This window comes from Vidua macroura, chromosome 4 (genome assembly GCF_024509145.1).
Source record: "Vidua macroura isolate BioBank_ID:100142 chromosome 4, ASM2450914v1, whole genome shotgun sequence".
Taxonomy (NCBI): Eukaryota; Metazoa; Chordata; class Aves; order Passeriformes; family Viduidae; genus Vidua; species Vidua macroura.
In genome coordinates this window covers 32,953,764-32,970,131 of record NC_071574.1, presented here as the reverse complement: position 1 = coordinate 32,970,131, position 16,368 = coordinate 32,953,764, and the positions used below count along the sequence as shown (strand labels likewise).

General features: G+C 37.8%; 1 protein-coding gene across 2 annotated transcripts in view; it reads right to left on the bottom strand.

The window, feature by feature from the left end:
• Positions 1 to 320: 320 nt before the first annotated feature.
• FNIP2 (folliculin interacting protein 2) overlaps positions 321 to 16,368 on the bottom strand; it is a 50,463-nt gene continuing 34,415 nt past the window's right edge. For both annotated transcript variants that reach the window (XM_053975805.1, XM_053975804.1), the window contains exons 13-17: positions 11,927 to 13,244; positions 11,016 to 11,172; positions 9,120 to 9,320; positions 5,398 to 5,513; positions 321 to 4,167 (exon numbers count right to left, since the gene is read on the bottom strand). In XM_053975805.1, coding sequence (XP_053831780.1) covers positions 4,089 to 4,167; positions 5,398 to 5,513; positions 9,120 to 9,320; positions 11,016 to 11,172; positions 11,927 to 13,244 — 1,871 coding nt within the window. In that variant the 3' untranslated portion in view covers positions 321 to 4,088. The remainder of the gene's footprint in view (positions 4,168 to 5,397; positions 5,514 to 9,119; positions 9,321 to 11,015; positions 11,173 to 11,926; positions 13,245 to 16,368) is intronic.

The window sequence follows — 16,368 nt, the reverse complement described above, 5'->3', positions numbered from 1 at the left end:
AGAACTAAGTACCAGCCACACAGGTGTGTGGAACCTCTGCACCACCAATTCCAACAGCCACTGTCTTCATCTTCCACTATTTTTTTTTCCCATATTTTTCATACTGTAAGAGCTCTTGTTTACATATAAATGGGGTAAAACTTCAAAGGATGACCAACCAAGTTCCAGATTTTGTGCAGCCTTCCTATTAGACACTTCTTGTAACAGTTACTTACTTTGCTGCCGGGTTTTCTAATAGTCCATGTGCTGCTAGACCTCAGCTACAACAACAACAGCTATTTAAGAAACTTTAAAAAGGAAGATACCAAATACCACGTACATTGATTTCAGAAAGTTTATTGCACCAAATGCCACAAAGAAATGGACCAAAATGATAGTGTACATAAACAACTATAAGAAAAAAACATGTAGTTTGACATTGGTGTTCAGTCATTCCTAAAAAAGCCTATGTTCTCCAAACATGCAATAGCAACACACATTTTTCTACTATGGAAAACTTGCCATGTACGTCAAATTACCTCATCTGACCTCCAACCCCCCCACACCCTCCCCTGAAAAAAAAAAAAAAAAAGAAAAAAAAAAGGAATATGTCTAGACTAAATTCAGTAGTTCAGACTTGATTTTTATTTGGGTCCTTTAATTGAAGTAGAAGTCATCCTTGAAGGGTAAGGGATCATTTTGCATAAACCTTACATACAAGAGTTTGATGCATCTGAAAAGAGGTTTTCACTTTAAGAGTAAAGATGCTTATAATATGGAGTAGGGGGAAAAAATCAATCTAAAATTCTGGAAGATGCCATCAAAAATGTGAATTACAGGATCAGCGTCTGTCAGTTTTTTGGGAGTAAAAGCAAGTTGTACAGATTAGTTCAGAGAGTGCCAACTTAAAATGTTCAAATCTTGGTATTGTTTGGGGTTAAAGAATTAATTTCAATTAAATTCTACAATTTAGCAGTTCATTTCTCCCCTATGTTTAGTCTTGCCTGAAAACAGCATACATTCTTTAAATTTCAGTGTGTAAACTGCATTTATGTGGGATTTTGGGAAGACTGTGCACTCCCACCTAACCAAGAAAGTATGTATTTAAGTTTACAAAAAACCTACATAATACTGATAAAAACAACTTTGGAATATTTGAAAATTAAGCTACATTATCAATTTTCAACACAGCTGTACATTCATATCACTTTTCATCCTATTAAAATAAAAACAGAAACATGCCCTAAAAATGTCTAAAAAACACATCTGTAAATACTTACTGCCCTGTCATGCCACACCAATTTACATAAACATCAAGATGCTACCAAAAACAAACAAGTTAAAGACTTCGAGTCAAAAAAAAAAAGCCCTAGAAATTGGAATCCTGTCAACTGAGGTAGTACATTTGGTGGAGGGGAAATATGTAGTTAGCTTTCATTAGTCTAAAGCCTTTTAAAGGTAATAAAGAGCTTTCATTTTGAATTTTCTTTCCCCAAAACTAAAACTGTGAGAATAAAATAGTTCAACATGTAATTTCTGAAGAGCAGCAAAATGTTAGAGAAAGCAGCACGAACTATAAAGTTTTAGCCTGGGCTGAAGAAAATTCAAGTGCTTTTGACCATCGGCTCACATGCCACCACAGAGTTAACTGATGTCTTGCCCAAAGGCAGATTTTATTTTTTTTTAACAGTTGATGTGGTAAAATCAGATTATGGTATTAATCTTGAAATCACTGAATGTCTGCAGATCTCTGTTCTCTTTAGTAAACCCTGTGACAACAAAAGCACATCTTTAAGCTAGCATATATTTCTTTGAAGAACTGTCAGGGTCTGTTCAGATAAAAACCCCACTTTAAAAGAACTGAACTGACTTTTAATGATGTCAGCTACTGTTTAAGAGTGACATGAAATAGAGAAAGTACATGAGGATTTCTATATACACTCAGAGAAGCAGTTTCATAGTCTTACACATGCACACACACATTCTCCATCAAGAGGGTAGTTTAGGAATACATGACTTGCTTTATGGTTCGTTCCTTGTTTTAACCTTGTGAAATAGAAAGTGGTATCTGCTAAAAGCCATATGCAGAGGTAAATTTACTTTCCAGCAGATAGGATTCACAGACCAAAGATATGAAAAGTTTGCTTAGCTATAAAGCAGGAAGAAAAAACCTGAAGCATAGAAAGATTTTAGCCTTTTTAGGCAGAATACTAGGGAGAAATATGAAAATGCAATAAAATAAACATTTGGAATGTTAGGTCAGAAAACCAGCATAGAAGGAACAGCTTTAAAAGTATTGTATCAGAATATTAAGTATCCCTCCACGTGGAAGCAACCTCTTTTCACAGTAGGCCAGTCTACTTATTTCCCTCAAAAGGTAACACAAGGTTAATCAAGACCCCATCACATTTAAACAATTCACAATAAGCACATTTCATTATTTCAAATCATTGAAAGTTTGCTGTAGAAAAGTCCAAACATCAAGGTAGTAGGAAATAAAACCACTTTTAATAAAAGTGTGTCCCTTCAGTGTTAAAAATCTGTAACCACCAACAAGGAGAAATCACAACTGGTGACCAGGAGTTTCTTATTAGAATTTACTATTTTCAAGCAATTGTCTTGCCAGAAATTTGCTTGCAAGATGACAATTTCAGACACCGTATTCACAGTGGCTCACAACTGAATGGTCCAACATTGAGTTTTCCATTTAAGAATGTTTTGATCCTTTGTTCTCTCCTCAGTCTGGTCCATAGTTTCATATCCAGCTTAACAGTGCTTTATGCAAAAAAAGTATTTTTTACATTCATTTTAATCAACCACGTGAAAAGAGTGAAGTACAAAATTTTATTTCACTTTCTAGAAACACCAAAGGCCAGTATCAACTAGTGGAGAAGTAGTTTCTGGTGTCATAGTAGTTAACCTAGTAAGGAAAGGCACCTGGATGATAGTTCAAGATTTCTGTAGAATCAAAAAGGGCAATTGCAAATATTCAGAGTAATATCAAATATTGGGGTTTACCCGCACATTTCATTTTACTTCAAATAAGGTTCCTCTTTTATTCCTACTCAGAGTGACAACTCATAGCTGGAAAAAAAGCAATACTTTTGACTAAAGGTTTGGTGGGGGTTGTTTGATGTCTTGTATTTCCCAATACGATTGTCTTCAGTTTGTGCCAATTGTTTGGTGTATGTGCACATGGACCCACGCTCACAGCACTGGCATCGTTCAGAAGTTTTTCAAATTCATTGGAGATAGCAGTACTTGATGACACCAAGACATGTTTAGTTCCCAGGACCACAGTCATACAGCAAATTAACAGCTACTGAAGTTGCATCAGCAACAAATGTAAACTTGTAGCAGAAGTTCCATAAGGCTTTCCCATAAAATCCCTCTCTCAGAAGTCCATTCCATTCCACTTGTAGCCATGGGCCCATTTGAATGCCTCCTCATTAAAAGAGAAGCAGCCACAGCTCTCAACCTCTTGTCCTTAAAAGGAAAAGTCACATCAGCCTCACACACACCTCCATTCCCACATGACATCTGGCTGAATCCAAGTTCCTTGTTCTGAGCCCATCGCTTCTACTATACAAAACCACACGTATGTTCTGCAAGAAAATCATGTCCCACCGAATACACTTTTGTATAGGAATGCTATATACAGAGTTAACAGCTACTCCTCCTCCTCCCCAGCAAAGAAACATACACCACACCACACTCACAAGCATAGCATTACGAAATCCATTCTAACCCACTTGTTCTTTTAACTGGTACTTCATGGTTTTGAGCAGCGTTTTGGATGGCAGCACCCGGTCTGCCACATAGTGTTAACTTTTGTCCTTTGAATAAAAATAAAATGCAAGGATGCAGTCTCTTGATTTAAGTCAGAAGTGAGATTGTAAGAAAAACCTGAATGCCTTTTGTGTTATGTAAACTGAAGTCCTCTGATAAAACATCCGGTTGAAATCAGAATCAGAAGGTGGCAGAATGTACAGTCATCACCTGTTTTCATCAGTGCTCCCCTTTATCAGTGTTTGGCACCTCTGTTCTTCATTCAACATTCCCATTTTCATAATTGTACTTTAAGGGAATGACTATCCTGAGAATTTAATTTATAAGAGTATTTGAGCAACATATGGGGAATGAGTACTTGCTATAGCAGCCAACAAAGGCAAGTCATTGGATTCAATCCTAGAAATTAAAAAAAAGAGACTTTAAAATAATATACAGTCACTTTCACAAGAGAAATACAAGATGATACTTTTCATCCACTTTAAAGAAACTGTGTCTTGCTATTACTAAGTTCGTTGTTTAATTATTATTTACTGTCATTAATCATGTACTACCAGTAAAGGTAGGTAAATAATGCTTAAAACCAAGAAGTATGTTAGCACTTAAATGAAAAGATAGCAAGCAGTATTATATTCTGTGCTATATAATCTTTTGTGGTTTAAAGAAAAGATCTTTTATGTAGGTGCTAAACCATAAGCCTCAGCTTGTAGTCTTACCAGTGAGCAGGCACCAATAAGCCCAGTTTAAGAAAGTACTAAGTATCAGCTCATGGAAAATTATGCATTTCAGGTTTTGAATATAACCCAGTTTGCTAAATAGTAGCACTTTCTTACAAAAAATGACTAAAAGTTGAAATTATTAATTATTATCCAATAAGAGTTCAAGGAATGTCTCTCAAGTGCAATGGTCACTTTCCTACTATTTCCAAATGTGAAGCTGCTCAGAGGCCAGGATGTACATACGTATTTATATATATTTAACACGTACAGATGCACGGAGAAAAGTGCTTATTTCATGGTTTCACTATTTACAGCTACATTTCTGAGTATGAAATCTTGAACAGTCTGGAAAAAGATAAATTAAATTTAATCTACAGTGCTAAAAAAACATCTTGAGAAAGTGTATTTACTTCTTCCCCTTTTTCTGCTGTCAGCAGGCAGATCCCTAAAGGTTATATGCCAATCAAGTACTATTATTAGAAGACAGCTGCTGACCAGGACACCTGTTTATTTTTCTACACCTGATTTTTGAGACCCTCTTGTCCCTTAAGTACAAATGCACCCTTTTCATTCCAAAAATTCTGAAGTATTTGTTGGGATAAAGCTCTCATTCAAGAGATCACTACAGAAGAGAGTGTGTATGAATGCTTGGATAACTTCCAAAATACAAACTCTCTTAATTCTGAAGATTTAAAAATGACAAGTATTTTGTTGTTGCTGTACAAATGTCTCCTCCTCATGTTGAGATAGCTCAGTCGAAGCCATTTTTGCAACTTATTAGGCACATGAAAGAGGAGTGTTAAATATGAAGCAAATCCTCGTGAGAACAAGCTGTCAACACTCAGATGAAAAGGAAAAACAACTGCCCCAGCTTTTGCTGTTGCTTAAGACTGATAACTGCAATACTCACCCCAATACAATTCCTAGTTCTTTTACATGTACTCTTGTATGTCCTCGCAGATATTCTGAAAGCATTTTGCTTTTGAGATACATCTCTTGCAGTCTATCCTCAAGATGCATTATGCACTGTAAATACAGACCACAAACCTCAGAACAGCTTATGCAATCACATGAAAATATTACAGAAGTGTAAGCACATCACTTTACCTTCTAGATTAGAAGATAAACTAAGCCTCCACTCCAAAATCTAGAAGAGGCAATTGGATTTATTACAATTGTGCTATAAACATTACAAAGTTACACTACCCCACAAAGAGGAAACCCCTCATAGAACTGGGGCATTCCAGCTCTCTTGGGCAGCAAGTTTGTTGCACAAACTGCACCTCTATTTCCACTCAAGTCACTGCATTTCTGCCAACTTAAACAGTTTTAATGAGGTTCAAAATCACTCCAGATATCTTACTAAGAATTAAGGCAGATTTCTTGGATCAAGGTGTCTTTTTTGTAAGTTCAGTACTATTTTTCTGAAAGACTTGGTTTAGACAACAGTTTCTAAAATGATCATTCTAGCTCTAAGGCTCTAGTGCCACTCAAGAAACTAAGACTCAAGATGTGGAAGATGCCAGTACCTTATTGGTCACAGAATTACAACTCTTTTGCTGACTGCTTTGCTGTAGCAACTAAGTTACAAATCCATTTTAGGCATTTGTTTTCATAATTCCTAAGTACTTCTAGTTTAAAATTGCTTAAACATTTGATGCTGATTGCCAAAAGGTAATTGTTCAAGTTGAAACATCAGTTTAATCATTCCACTTTTCTTCCAGCAATGGAATGCTAGAAATGCATATTATTTTTAAATACAGTCATGTGATTCATGGCAATTTCTCATATACCAACTACAAGAGAGCAGATGAACCTTGGCTTCAAGGAGAGAGAGGGGTTATTCTGGCAAGACAAGGTCAGCAGGTAGCATGTCTCCACAAGCTAAGTAGGTAGGAAGTCTTATCAGGTATTTTGTTGTAGGACAAAGGTACATTGAATTTGATATATTCCTTCTTTTCACAGGGATGGCTACTTCAAAAAAGCTAAATTAGGTCAGCTCTCTGAAATCAGGAGATGAAAGCAGGAAGCACATACAGAACTTCACATTATCAAACATATAATCATCCAGCAGGCACAGACAGCAATTAGAAACAGTAGCAGCAAATAGCTTCAGGCCATCATCCCATGTGCTGGAGCTGAACGAAAATCCTAAGTATTAGAGGTGAGACCTAGTGACACAAGTTTTGTTAATTAAAAAACTAATGAGGAAAAAAAAAGACTCAGGCTTGTAGGTAGCCTAACATGTATTTTTCTGATCATCTGGAGCAAGATGAAGATGTTAAATTATTCTTCCAATGAGCTAATATTGAGTCTTAATAATGGAAAATAAAGAGGCATTTAAAAAAACATGTTACATGGTAGTAGAGTAAAATCACTGTCACCAATGGAGGAAAGGCAGAAGGTTTTTGACAATAGTTTGATCAATTTGCTTCAAGCAAATTTTCACTCAAGTCGTTATAATCATAACACTTCTGATTCTGGCCAAAAGGGAAGCAAGCACTCTTATCTTTTCCATGACAGGTAACCCTCATGCAAAAAGCCTATGAGCAGTTTCTCAGTGGTTCAGGGGGGCATGCAGCTGATCCACAAAGCAGCAGCTCAATCTGTTTCAATTCCAGTATTTGTGTTAAGGATTATGTTTTTGGTTTTTTTTTTTGTTTTGTTTTGTTTTTTTTAAGTTATGAGGGAGCAAGTAAGGAAGAATCCCACATTATTTTTATTTTTGTTTATATCATATGATCTATTCCTTCTGAATACCAGCAAAGAATCAAAAGACATTTCTGCCCACTTGTACAATTCTGTACAAGTACAATTCAGCCCAATTGTACTCTGTACATTAACCCATCTTGTTCAGTGTCCACAAGTTTGGTTTTTTTTGTGGTTTTTTTTTTTTTTGGGTTTTTTTTTTTGTTGTTGTTGTTTTTTTTTTTTGTGTTTTTGTTTTTTTTTTAATATTAGCTTCCTCTTCCGTTTTTCTCATTGACCAAATGGAAACAAAGTCAAGAACCTTTTAAAAATAGAAGAGTAGCTTAAACTGAGCTTAAAGGTGCAGGTAAAACTTTTGCTATATTGCTGAAATGCAGCAGTTGCAATCAGCACTTTCCTCTCACCAGGGCATACTGCAAAGCTCTCTGCAGCACAGCTATCAACAACTAGTCTGAAGCGGTACAACAAAGATAACACTACTTGCCTTTCATTTTGTCTGAAATTGGGTTGTTCTTTGTTGGTACCACAAAACCCTCAAAATACTTACTCACCTGAACAGTAACTGCATGTAAAGAGATGTGCACTCCTAAAGGAAATTTCAAACATCCTGCATTGTGGTCATCTCTGACTGATATGAGTATATCAATACGTATGTTTCTATCCAAATTTAAACTAATAGAAATGCTACTATGAAAATGTCACACTTCTGCTAGAATTTAGGAACACTTAGCTTCCATGCACTGATACTGTTTTAGCAGAGCTGCAAAATCCCCTGACAGAAGGATCAAAGTATTTCTAACACAAATGATGAAAAATTGACAAACAGCTAGCACTGTCACTTCAGTTCCTTTTTGTAAGAAAAAGGAAATAAAAACCCCTGAAAATCATTCTGCCTCCAGACACCTCCCAAACCACACAAACCATATAAAAACTGCATATACAAATCCTAAGGAAACACTGGAAAGAACACTTCAGTTGCAAAATCAACTACTCAGTTTAAAAATGCCAGGATTTAAGGGGTGCTGTGCTAGTGTTAAGATATAATTTCAACCACAGTTGCATATTTTTCAATGCCTAGAAAAATCCAGAGAAAACACTCAAAAATGTACCCACATATTTTGCTTAGCATTTGACTTGAAGAACTTAGTGTAATCAATACCACCAATTTAATCCAAAACAGTGCTAACCAACACTATTTAGAGCTATTAGTGTTTAGCTCTATCTTCCTCGTCCATCTGCTGACACAGTCATTACATGGGATTCCTACAGAATTTCTCAAAGCCATCTGCTGAAGGACAAATCAATTCCGTTTATTAGAAAAGGGGTGACTACTGAAAAAACACTCCATCTCCCCTCACCAATAATCATGTGCTAAACATTTAATTACAGTTATTGCAGTCAGACTTGTGGGTAATTTTGTTGTAGTCAGCAAAACCAGCATCACTGATTTGCTCTGATGAACTCCACTACCAATGAGGACAGGAAAGGATGCTGTGGGATAGGGAGCATGCAATGTGACAAAGTAACATTCCCTGCTGCAACCCACCCATTCCCAGGTGTCTCATCCCATCAATCCTATGGAGCCATCTGCAAAGCTACCCAAAACAGCACTTGCTAAAATATGTATAAAGCAGAATGGTCATGTAAACAAACAGAAGCACAGTTGGTTGGAGGGGAGAGAGAAGAGGCATCCACTACATGGCGTTGAATAGAAAGACCAAGAATAGGAAGTTGTTTGCCAGAACTAGGATTTGGTATCCATTACTGGACTGTAGCATGGATTCTTTTCAACATGTTGTAACAGCTCTGCATTATATCAGGCATTAGTTCATTGATATTGCAACACAGTGTACAGAACTCTGTGTTTGCTATCTGAGATGAACAATTTCCATTAGCTTCAGTCTTCAATAAAGAAATACTTACAAAGTCAGCTGGGACATTCAGTTTGTAAAGCTGTAAAATAGACTGCAACAGACTGGATACTTGACTCGAAACCAGAACATCCTTGCCTAACTTCACACTGTCCATCATCTTCCTCTGGCTTGTAGCTACTTGTACATTCCATTTATCTGTGTCTGCAATAATGCAGACAGCTTCTGCTATGGGCTCATCTAGCACTGGATGCTGCAACAGAAACAAAATATAATTATATCATACTTTCATATACATTTCCACAGTTCAGTTGGAGATTCTAGTTTTATTTACACTGCAATAGCAAGTAAGAAAGTGATTCAATGCATGGTTTTGTCCATTAGGGAACCAAAGGCATCTCAAAAAATGACATGGAATACCAACTTCAGTGACAAGATTTACATTCAGCAGCACTGCATCTGCCAGTTTGAGACATTTTCATTAGTGCCTGAAAGTCACTACTCCATTTTATTTTTCTTCATGTATTCCCCCTACCCTGAAGAGATTAGTTTCTTTCAAAATGAAGAGTGTAATAATTACAGAGATCCAGTGATGCTGAAAGTACATTCAATGTTTCTGAGATATATGTGGGATTTTACTATGCACAATCAAGCAGGGTACAACAGGATAGCCAGGGTTGGAGGGGACCTCTGGAGATCTTCTAATCCAACCCCTCACTAAGGCAGTGTCCCCTAGAGCAGGTGACACCAGACCAAGTCCAGGTGGGTTTTAAATGTCTCTAGAGAGGGAGACTCTGCAAGCTCCCTGAGCAGCTGGTTCCAGTGCTCTGCCACCCTCAACATAAAGAACTTCTTCCTCAGAAGCTGAGGTGGAACTTCTTGTGTTTTAGTTTATGGCCACTGCACCTTGTCCTGTTGCTGAGCTTGACACCTGCCTTTAGGACATTTATACGCACCAATGAGATCCCCTCTCAGTCTAGTCTCCTCTGAGAAGAGAGATGATCCCTAATGATCTTTAGGGCTCTCCACTGGACTCTCTCCAGTAGCTCCTCATCCTTCTTGACCTGAGGAGCCCAGACTGGACACAGCACTCACTAGAGCTGAGTAGAGGGGCAGGTTCACCTCCCTTGACCTGCTAGAATGCTCTTGCTATGCACCCCAGGAGAGCATTGGCTCCCATGGCAGCAAGAGCTGCGCAGGCTCATGGTCCACTTGTCATCCACCAAAGAAGAGCCACACTATCACACCAGACCAATCTGATGTTGCTTAAAGAATTATAGACAAACGCATCACTGCTCAGGATAGTACATGCAGTCATGCCAGCAGAATGATTCTTGCTACAGAGAGAAGCTGCTGACAATTACTGGATAAGCATTTTAAATTATTGAGGTCACACAGTTGTTCCAGTGAAAAATTAGTTATAAATTTTATAATTTAGGAGTACTTACAGTGGAGAAAGAACACAGCAAAGTTCTTATCTATAGACAATTACCTTCTGTAGTCAGTAATTTCTGCTACAGACTAGCATCATACAGGTCTCAACATGACTTTACCTCACCTGCAACACGTGTCACTAAGTGGCAAAATAAGATGTTTCAAATTGCATATAATTTTTCTGAAATACAGGTAATTTTGTCTGCTATTGTGATGGAAAAGAGAAGCAGCTCAAGTTTTTTTTTTTCCTTGTTTCTAACTTGAAGTTGCAAACAATCTTCCTTGTGTTAATATTTGAAGAGAATCCTTAAAAGTAATAAAGGAAAGCACATGATTCTTGCATGAACAGGTGTTGCATATAGTAAATGAAGGGCTTATGTCTTTCAAAGAGGAAGAGATGGCAGCCGTGGCTGTTCAGAACAGGTAAGCAAAAAAAGCAACCTACTGAAATAACCTGCTTCTGTAGATTTCAGTACTATCACAACTCCTACTCAGACTCAGCACTTTAACTCACATGCATTGAATGAAGTAGATCTGCTAGTAGACACTGCTTGAGTTTTTCATCATTATTTATTCCATGCAGCACTAGATCAGGTATATATGTATGACAATAACCACCCAGAAGTGATCTTCCAAAGTTTTTCACACATTGACTGCTGATGGTATTTGACCTGAAATACAGAAATACAAAGCAGGTAAGATTCTTGCTTGACAAACTGCATTCAGATTTTCAGTTCAATCAACAGTTGTACTCCAAGAATACATAAATGTTCACACCAGTTAACATCTACTGATACTCTTGAAACAACAATTCTAAAAGCTAAAATTTAACAGGGTATTGATTTCTTCAAACTTGTAAATAAGCAAATTTATGTACACTGGAGTTTGTGGGATGCATGAGCTCCATGTTCTGCAGCTAACAATTTTGCTAAATTTCAGTTTTCTTCAATTCTTATGCTTAAGGCAAGTTTAGAAACTGACCTTAAGCACCATCAAACTCCATGTGCATCTGCAATGCTCAAAAAATTTCAAATAGCATGACCATGTTTATTCCAAATCTGTATTTGACGTATAATTATATCAAATCTAAACAGTTATCTTTTTAAGCAAAGTTTTGCTTGTCCTCAGATGCTCTATCTACACGTCTATATTAAATGTTTCAGTTTACATAAAAAGTTTGATCATCTTTTTTTAGGAATTTGAAGTACACTTTTGTCACAAAACTTTATTAAACCTGCTCTGTCTCTGTTTCCTTTATGCCAAATCTACTTAAAGGAATTCTAACTACATCACTGTCTGCTACTGATTTGTTTGCAAGGAACTTCGTCAAGTTCCCAGAAGATTTCAGACTTGAAACTTTAAACAGCTCCAAAGGAGCTACAGCTTTTGACTCCATTTAGTTCTAAATTAATCAGACTTCTTTACCTTGGCAAAGGAAGTTCCACTTCTGCAAATTCTTCAAGCCGTTTGCTGACGTTACTGTGATGCACTTCATCAGGGATACAACAATCACCTTCTTCATCACTAGCTCCAAGAGCACTGTCTGAACTCTCGTTCCTTGGAATGTCCCCTTCAACTCTGAAGGAGGTTTTCCTTCCAGAATCCCCATAGGGGACATCTTTAGCACCTACTTTAGGGGAATCCTGTTTGACACCAGAATCTGCTTCTACACAGTCAGAAGAATAGTTTTCCATATTGCCAGAGCATAAAGTTCTATTTTTTTTCATGTTTGGCAATTTTACAGTTTCTATGTTATCTGTGGGCAAAAGCAGTTCACTAGATATTGAGTTAATTAAATTCACTTCAGTTCCTTTACTTTCCACATGTTGGTTAAGTATACTTTCCTTCTCCTCACATGGTGGGATTTGTGCATAACAAACATTATGTTTACTGATGGGTATAAAGGCAGCTTCACAACTGTCTTCTTGATTCTGAGAAGCATCCACAGTCAGATTTGTGGAACTTGAGGCACAATGTATCACCTCTGGATTTTTAATTAATGCCTTCAGATTTTCTTCCATTTCTCTTCTATGAGTTTCTAAGTCTGACTCTGGTGATGCTGAACTTCCAATCTGAAATGTGACCTTTTCTAAGTGTGAACTCCTGTGGCCAGACCTCTCAGGACAAGGCAGGGCAGATGACCTACTAGAAAACTGCTTTTCCACTTTTCTCTCATTCTGGTTCTTGTTCTTCTTTACATCCACTACATCCTCTAATTTAGATGATTCTTCAGAGTGGTAGGATACAATTCCTGTATCAGTGACAGTTCTTTTCCTACCATCAGCTGCCCCTTTACAGAAACTGCCAGTTAGACAGTCAACAGATGTTTCAGAGGTCTGACTGGCCTTTCCTACTGCTTCTCTCTTTTCTTTTGAAGAGACTGGGACAGCGTGAGTGCTTTCTGGTTCATGCACACACTCTGCAGTACTGTTGTTCTTACTTCCATCATTCTTTGGAGGTAGGATTGGAGGCACAAGAGCAGGGTCATTTTTAACAGTGACAACCACATAATCAGATTCCTCTACCTCTCCTTTTTCTAGTGCAGTTGTGATCTTGCTTCCATTTAGCACCTGCTCTCCTTCCCCAGCCTTCTCACTCCACGTCAGCTGATTTTCCTGCAGCTCAGAGCACCGGATGAAGTAAGTTAGAACATAGAGCAAGCGCTGCACCAGCTCCTTGCGTTTTCCAACAATCACAGTTCGAGTCAATCTAACTGGAGAGCCTATGGCACCGTACAGATCACCTACACAGGAAAGCAAAAATTTCACAGGTTTATGTTGCATTGTAATATAACCTATACTGTTCAAATTCAACACATTTTGAAACAGCATTTACTAGGGACACAATTAGACAGTTAATTTCTTTCACAGTGAATTCATAAAAGTCTTAAAGAATAACAAAGGAAGTCCCCTAATGCTTCTTACACCTGGCTTTTGTCCAGAAGGGTTTTTGTGAAGAATCAGCTGCTATTACTCATTTTCTTTCTGTTAAGAGCCACTGAGATTTAATTTACACAATGCTTACAAGACATTCTCACCTGGAAACTGACACAAGAGGGGGCAAAGAAAAATGTAGGTCCAGCAAAACTCAGAAGGGTAGTTATACTATTTTCTATTTTTCTACTGATTTTCTTCAACATCAAAGTTTTTCTGTTTTAGTGCAGTGACCTTTCTGTTAAACAGAGGCATTTTTACACAGATAAAATCTTGATTACTTTTCCAATACTAAGATATGAAAAAAGAAAAAAAGTAAAAAATACTAGCTTAATAAATGAGGTTCAGAAAAAAAGAGGCATGTAACTACCTTATTGAGCAAGGCACGTGCTGTGTATGTGGGAGCCAACCTCACTCAAGTGAGCATTTAACTTTGTCAGGGGGGAGTAGAGAAGCAGAAAATCAGAATACAACTGCAATACAAAAGGTAGGCACCACTACATCATCATTTGAGTCCCCCCAAGAATGACTTATTTGCTATTTATCCTGAATAACTGCTTTTTAAACAGAAATAAGGTTGTACGTATCCTACTTTCAACATAATTCTTTAGGAGAGTGGCAACTATCTTCCAGCTGCTTATAATAATCTATCAGCTAAAGGGTTCCTACTCCAGAGTTCTGGGAGAAGTAAACATAGATAGCCAGTAAGGGAATGTTCACATGCCCTATTGGTAAAACATCAGCTAACTCAAAGAAGTGTCTATTCCTAGGATGAGTTAACCCCGTTGTCTTCACATGACACCCATCAGAGAATACTCACTAAATTGTCTTTGCTTAATCAATCTATGTCTGATTTCACCAGTACATGGAAGATAGCCAGCAAATGCTCAATTTTCTTCAGCTACCTGAAGTGTGGAAAGCAGGCTTCTCTACCCTGAGGCATGATCAGCTACCTCCTTATCTATCAGACTGCTTTCAGGTGCTAAATCTTTCCTCTGGGCTGCTCATGTTTTGTTCTGGACAGAGCTTGCCATCAACAGTAACACAGAAAAAAAAAAAACAAACAAACAAACAAACAAAAAAAAAACAAACCCCAAAAAACAACAAACCGAAAACCAAAGAGCACATTTATGTCCAGCCTCCTTCTCATTATACAGAACATAAAAGGAATAAGGCTCCCAATTCCATTCCTACAAAAAAAGGATCAATGAGACAGTAATTCCATGGTTCTCTTACTGTCTCCCCTGCTAAGATCTGCCATTTCCCACAATGCCAGTGATGCACTGGAGAGGCTCCTGGGTGGTGGCATCTTCCCTCAGTTAGGGATACCCTTGCAACCAGCCCCAGCGCCTAACAAGCCAGTAAATTCATTCCTCAGGAACCAAAAGTGGGCTTCAGACTTCTCAATTAATCTAAAAGGCTGGCAGGCCACAAGGACAAGCAATATGGAAATGAAACTGGAATGTATTGTTTTACTTTTGACTTGAGCACAATTGCTATGGAAATCAGATTCAGGCTTCATGTTCATTTGCACAATTGGCTTTTATATAAATACTAATAAGATGGTACAGTAAGTCAAAATCATGATCTTCAAAAAGTACTAATACTTGTTAATACCATTAGATTGAAGCTGGTGTTTAAGAGACAGTATGTCTTCATGACAGAGGGACTTACAATTGTATCAGTACATAATTGCACTTGATATGTAATATGTAATGAAAATACAGGTCTGAAGGTAGAAAGACAGCTACATCAAAATCCTGTAATTTCCATTTTTAAGCACATTTGATTGTTTGTTTTTCTTCCCTCTTGCTAAAGAAGAGGACCAGCAGAGGGCAACATCTCACTTTCACAATCAGCTTTTGCAACCACAACAGCTTTTTGGGCTTTATAGGAATGAAACAAAATCAGAGAGCATTTTGACTTCAGGCACTGAGAACTTGGCAAGACTAAAAGAGAAACAGACTCTTGACTAGTCACCAGTGGTGACTCCTGGGATCGACCACAAGAGCTACTACTGAGCTTACGCCTCCAGTCCAGCTGGTTTTTGCAACTCCAGGCCTGGCTCTGTCCTCAACACCATGAACACACTTCTAATTTCCCCTTCAGTCTAACCTCTGCACAATGTTTAAATGACATCTTAAACCAGGAAACAATTCACTCCAACCACATGGCCAAAGTAGCAAATCTTTCATAGAGGTTACTGAGAATAAAAAGCCTGAGACAATCAGGAAGAGACAGCACCAGCATCACAGAGTAAGTCACATCATTGCCCCAGTGCGCACGTGTGTTATTTTACATAGCAGTATAGTATATCAGCTAAATTGAAGGGCTGTCTGATGTCAGATTTTCATCTGCTGCCAAGAAGAGGAGCAATTTTCAAATATTTACCACTGACAGAATTACCTTCTCAGCTTTCATTCACCTACTCATTTGACATCAGTTATCTAATCCCTTGTATCAAGACAATTTACAAGCTATAAAATATTTGTCAAGAGACCAGCCTGAGGTGCAGAGCATAGAAAAATCTTGCCCCAAGCCCATTCATGTAACAGTAAGTGAATGGAGCTACTGCCATTTGCCAGACTTCTAATCTATTGCCCTGCTCTCTATCCTAGTTATGTGAGACAGAGATAAAGGGAGGTAGCCAAATTCAACTACAAAGGTCCTCCAAGGCCCTTTGTAACACCTCCTCTCAATCCAGTCTATTTCGTCTTGTTTTTTCCCAAACTGTTCAGACAATTCACACCACTTGCACCATCTTGACACTTCTGTAACAAGTTAACCAGACAGTGTAACAGAGGATGTCAACAAGGAACAAGAATAAAAAGCAGGCTATGCAAAGAGGCCTCCAAATGCTCTGATTAGTCGAGCAAAAGACATCTGTTGGCAGCAGGAAATGTGACCTGGATTACAAGTAGCCCTTATCTAAAA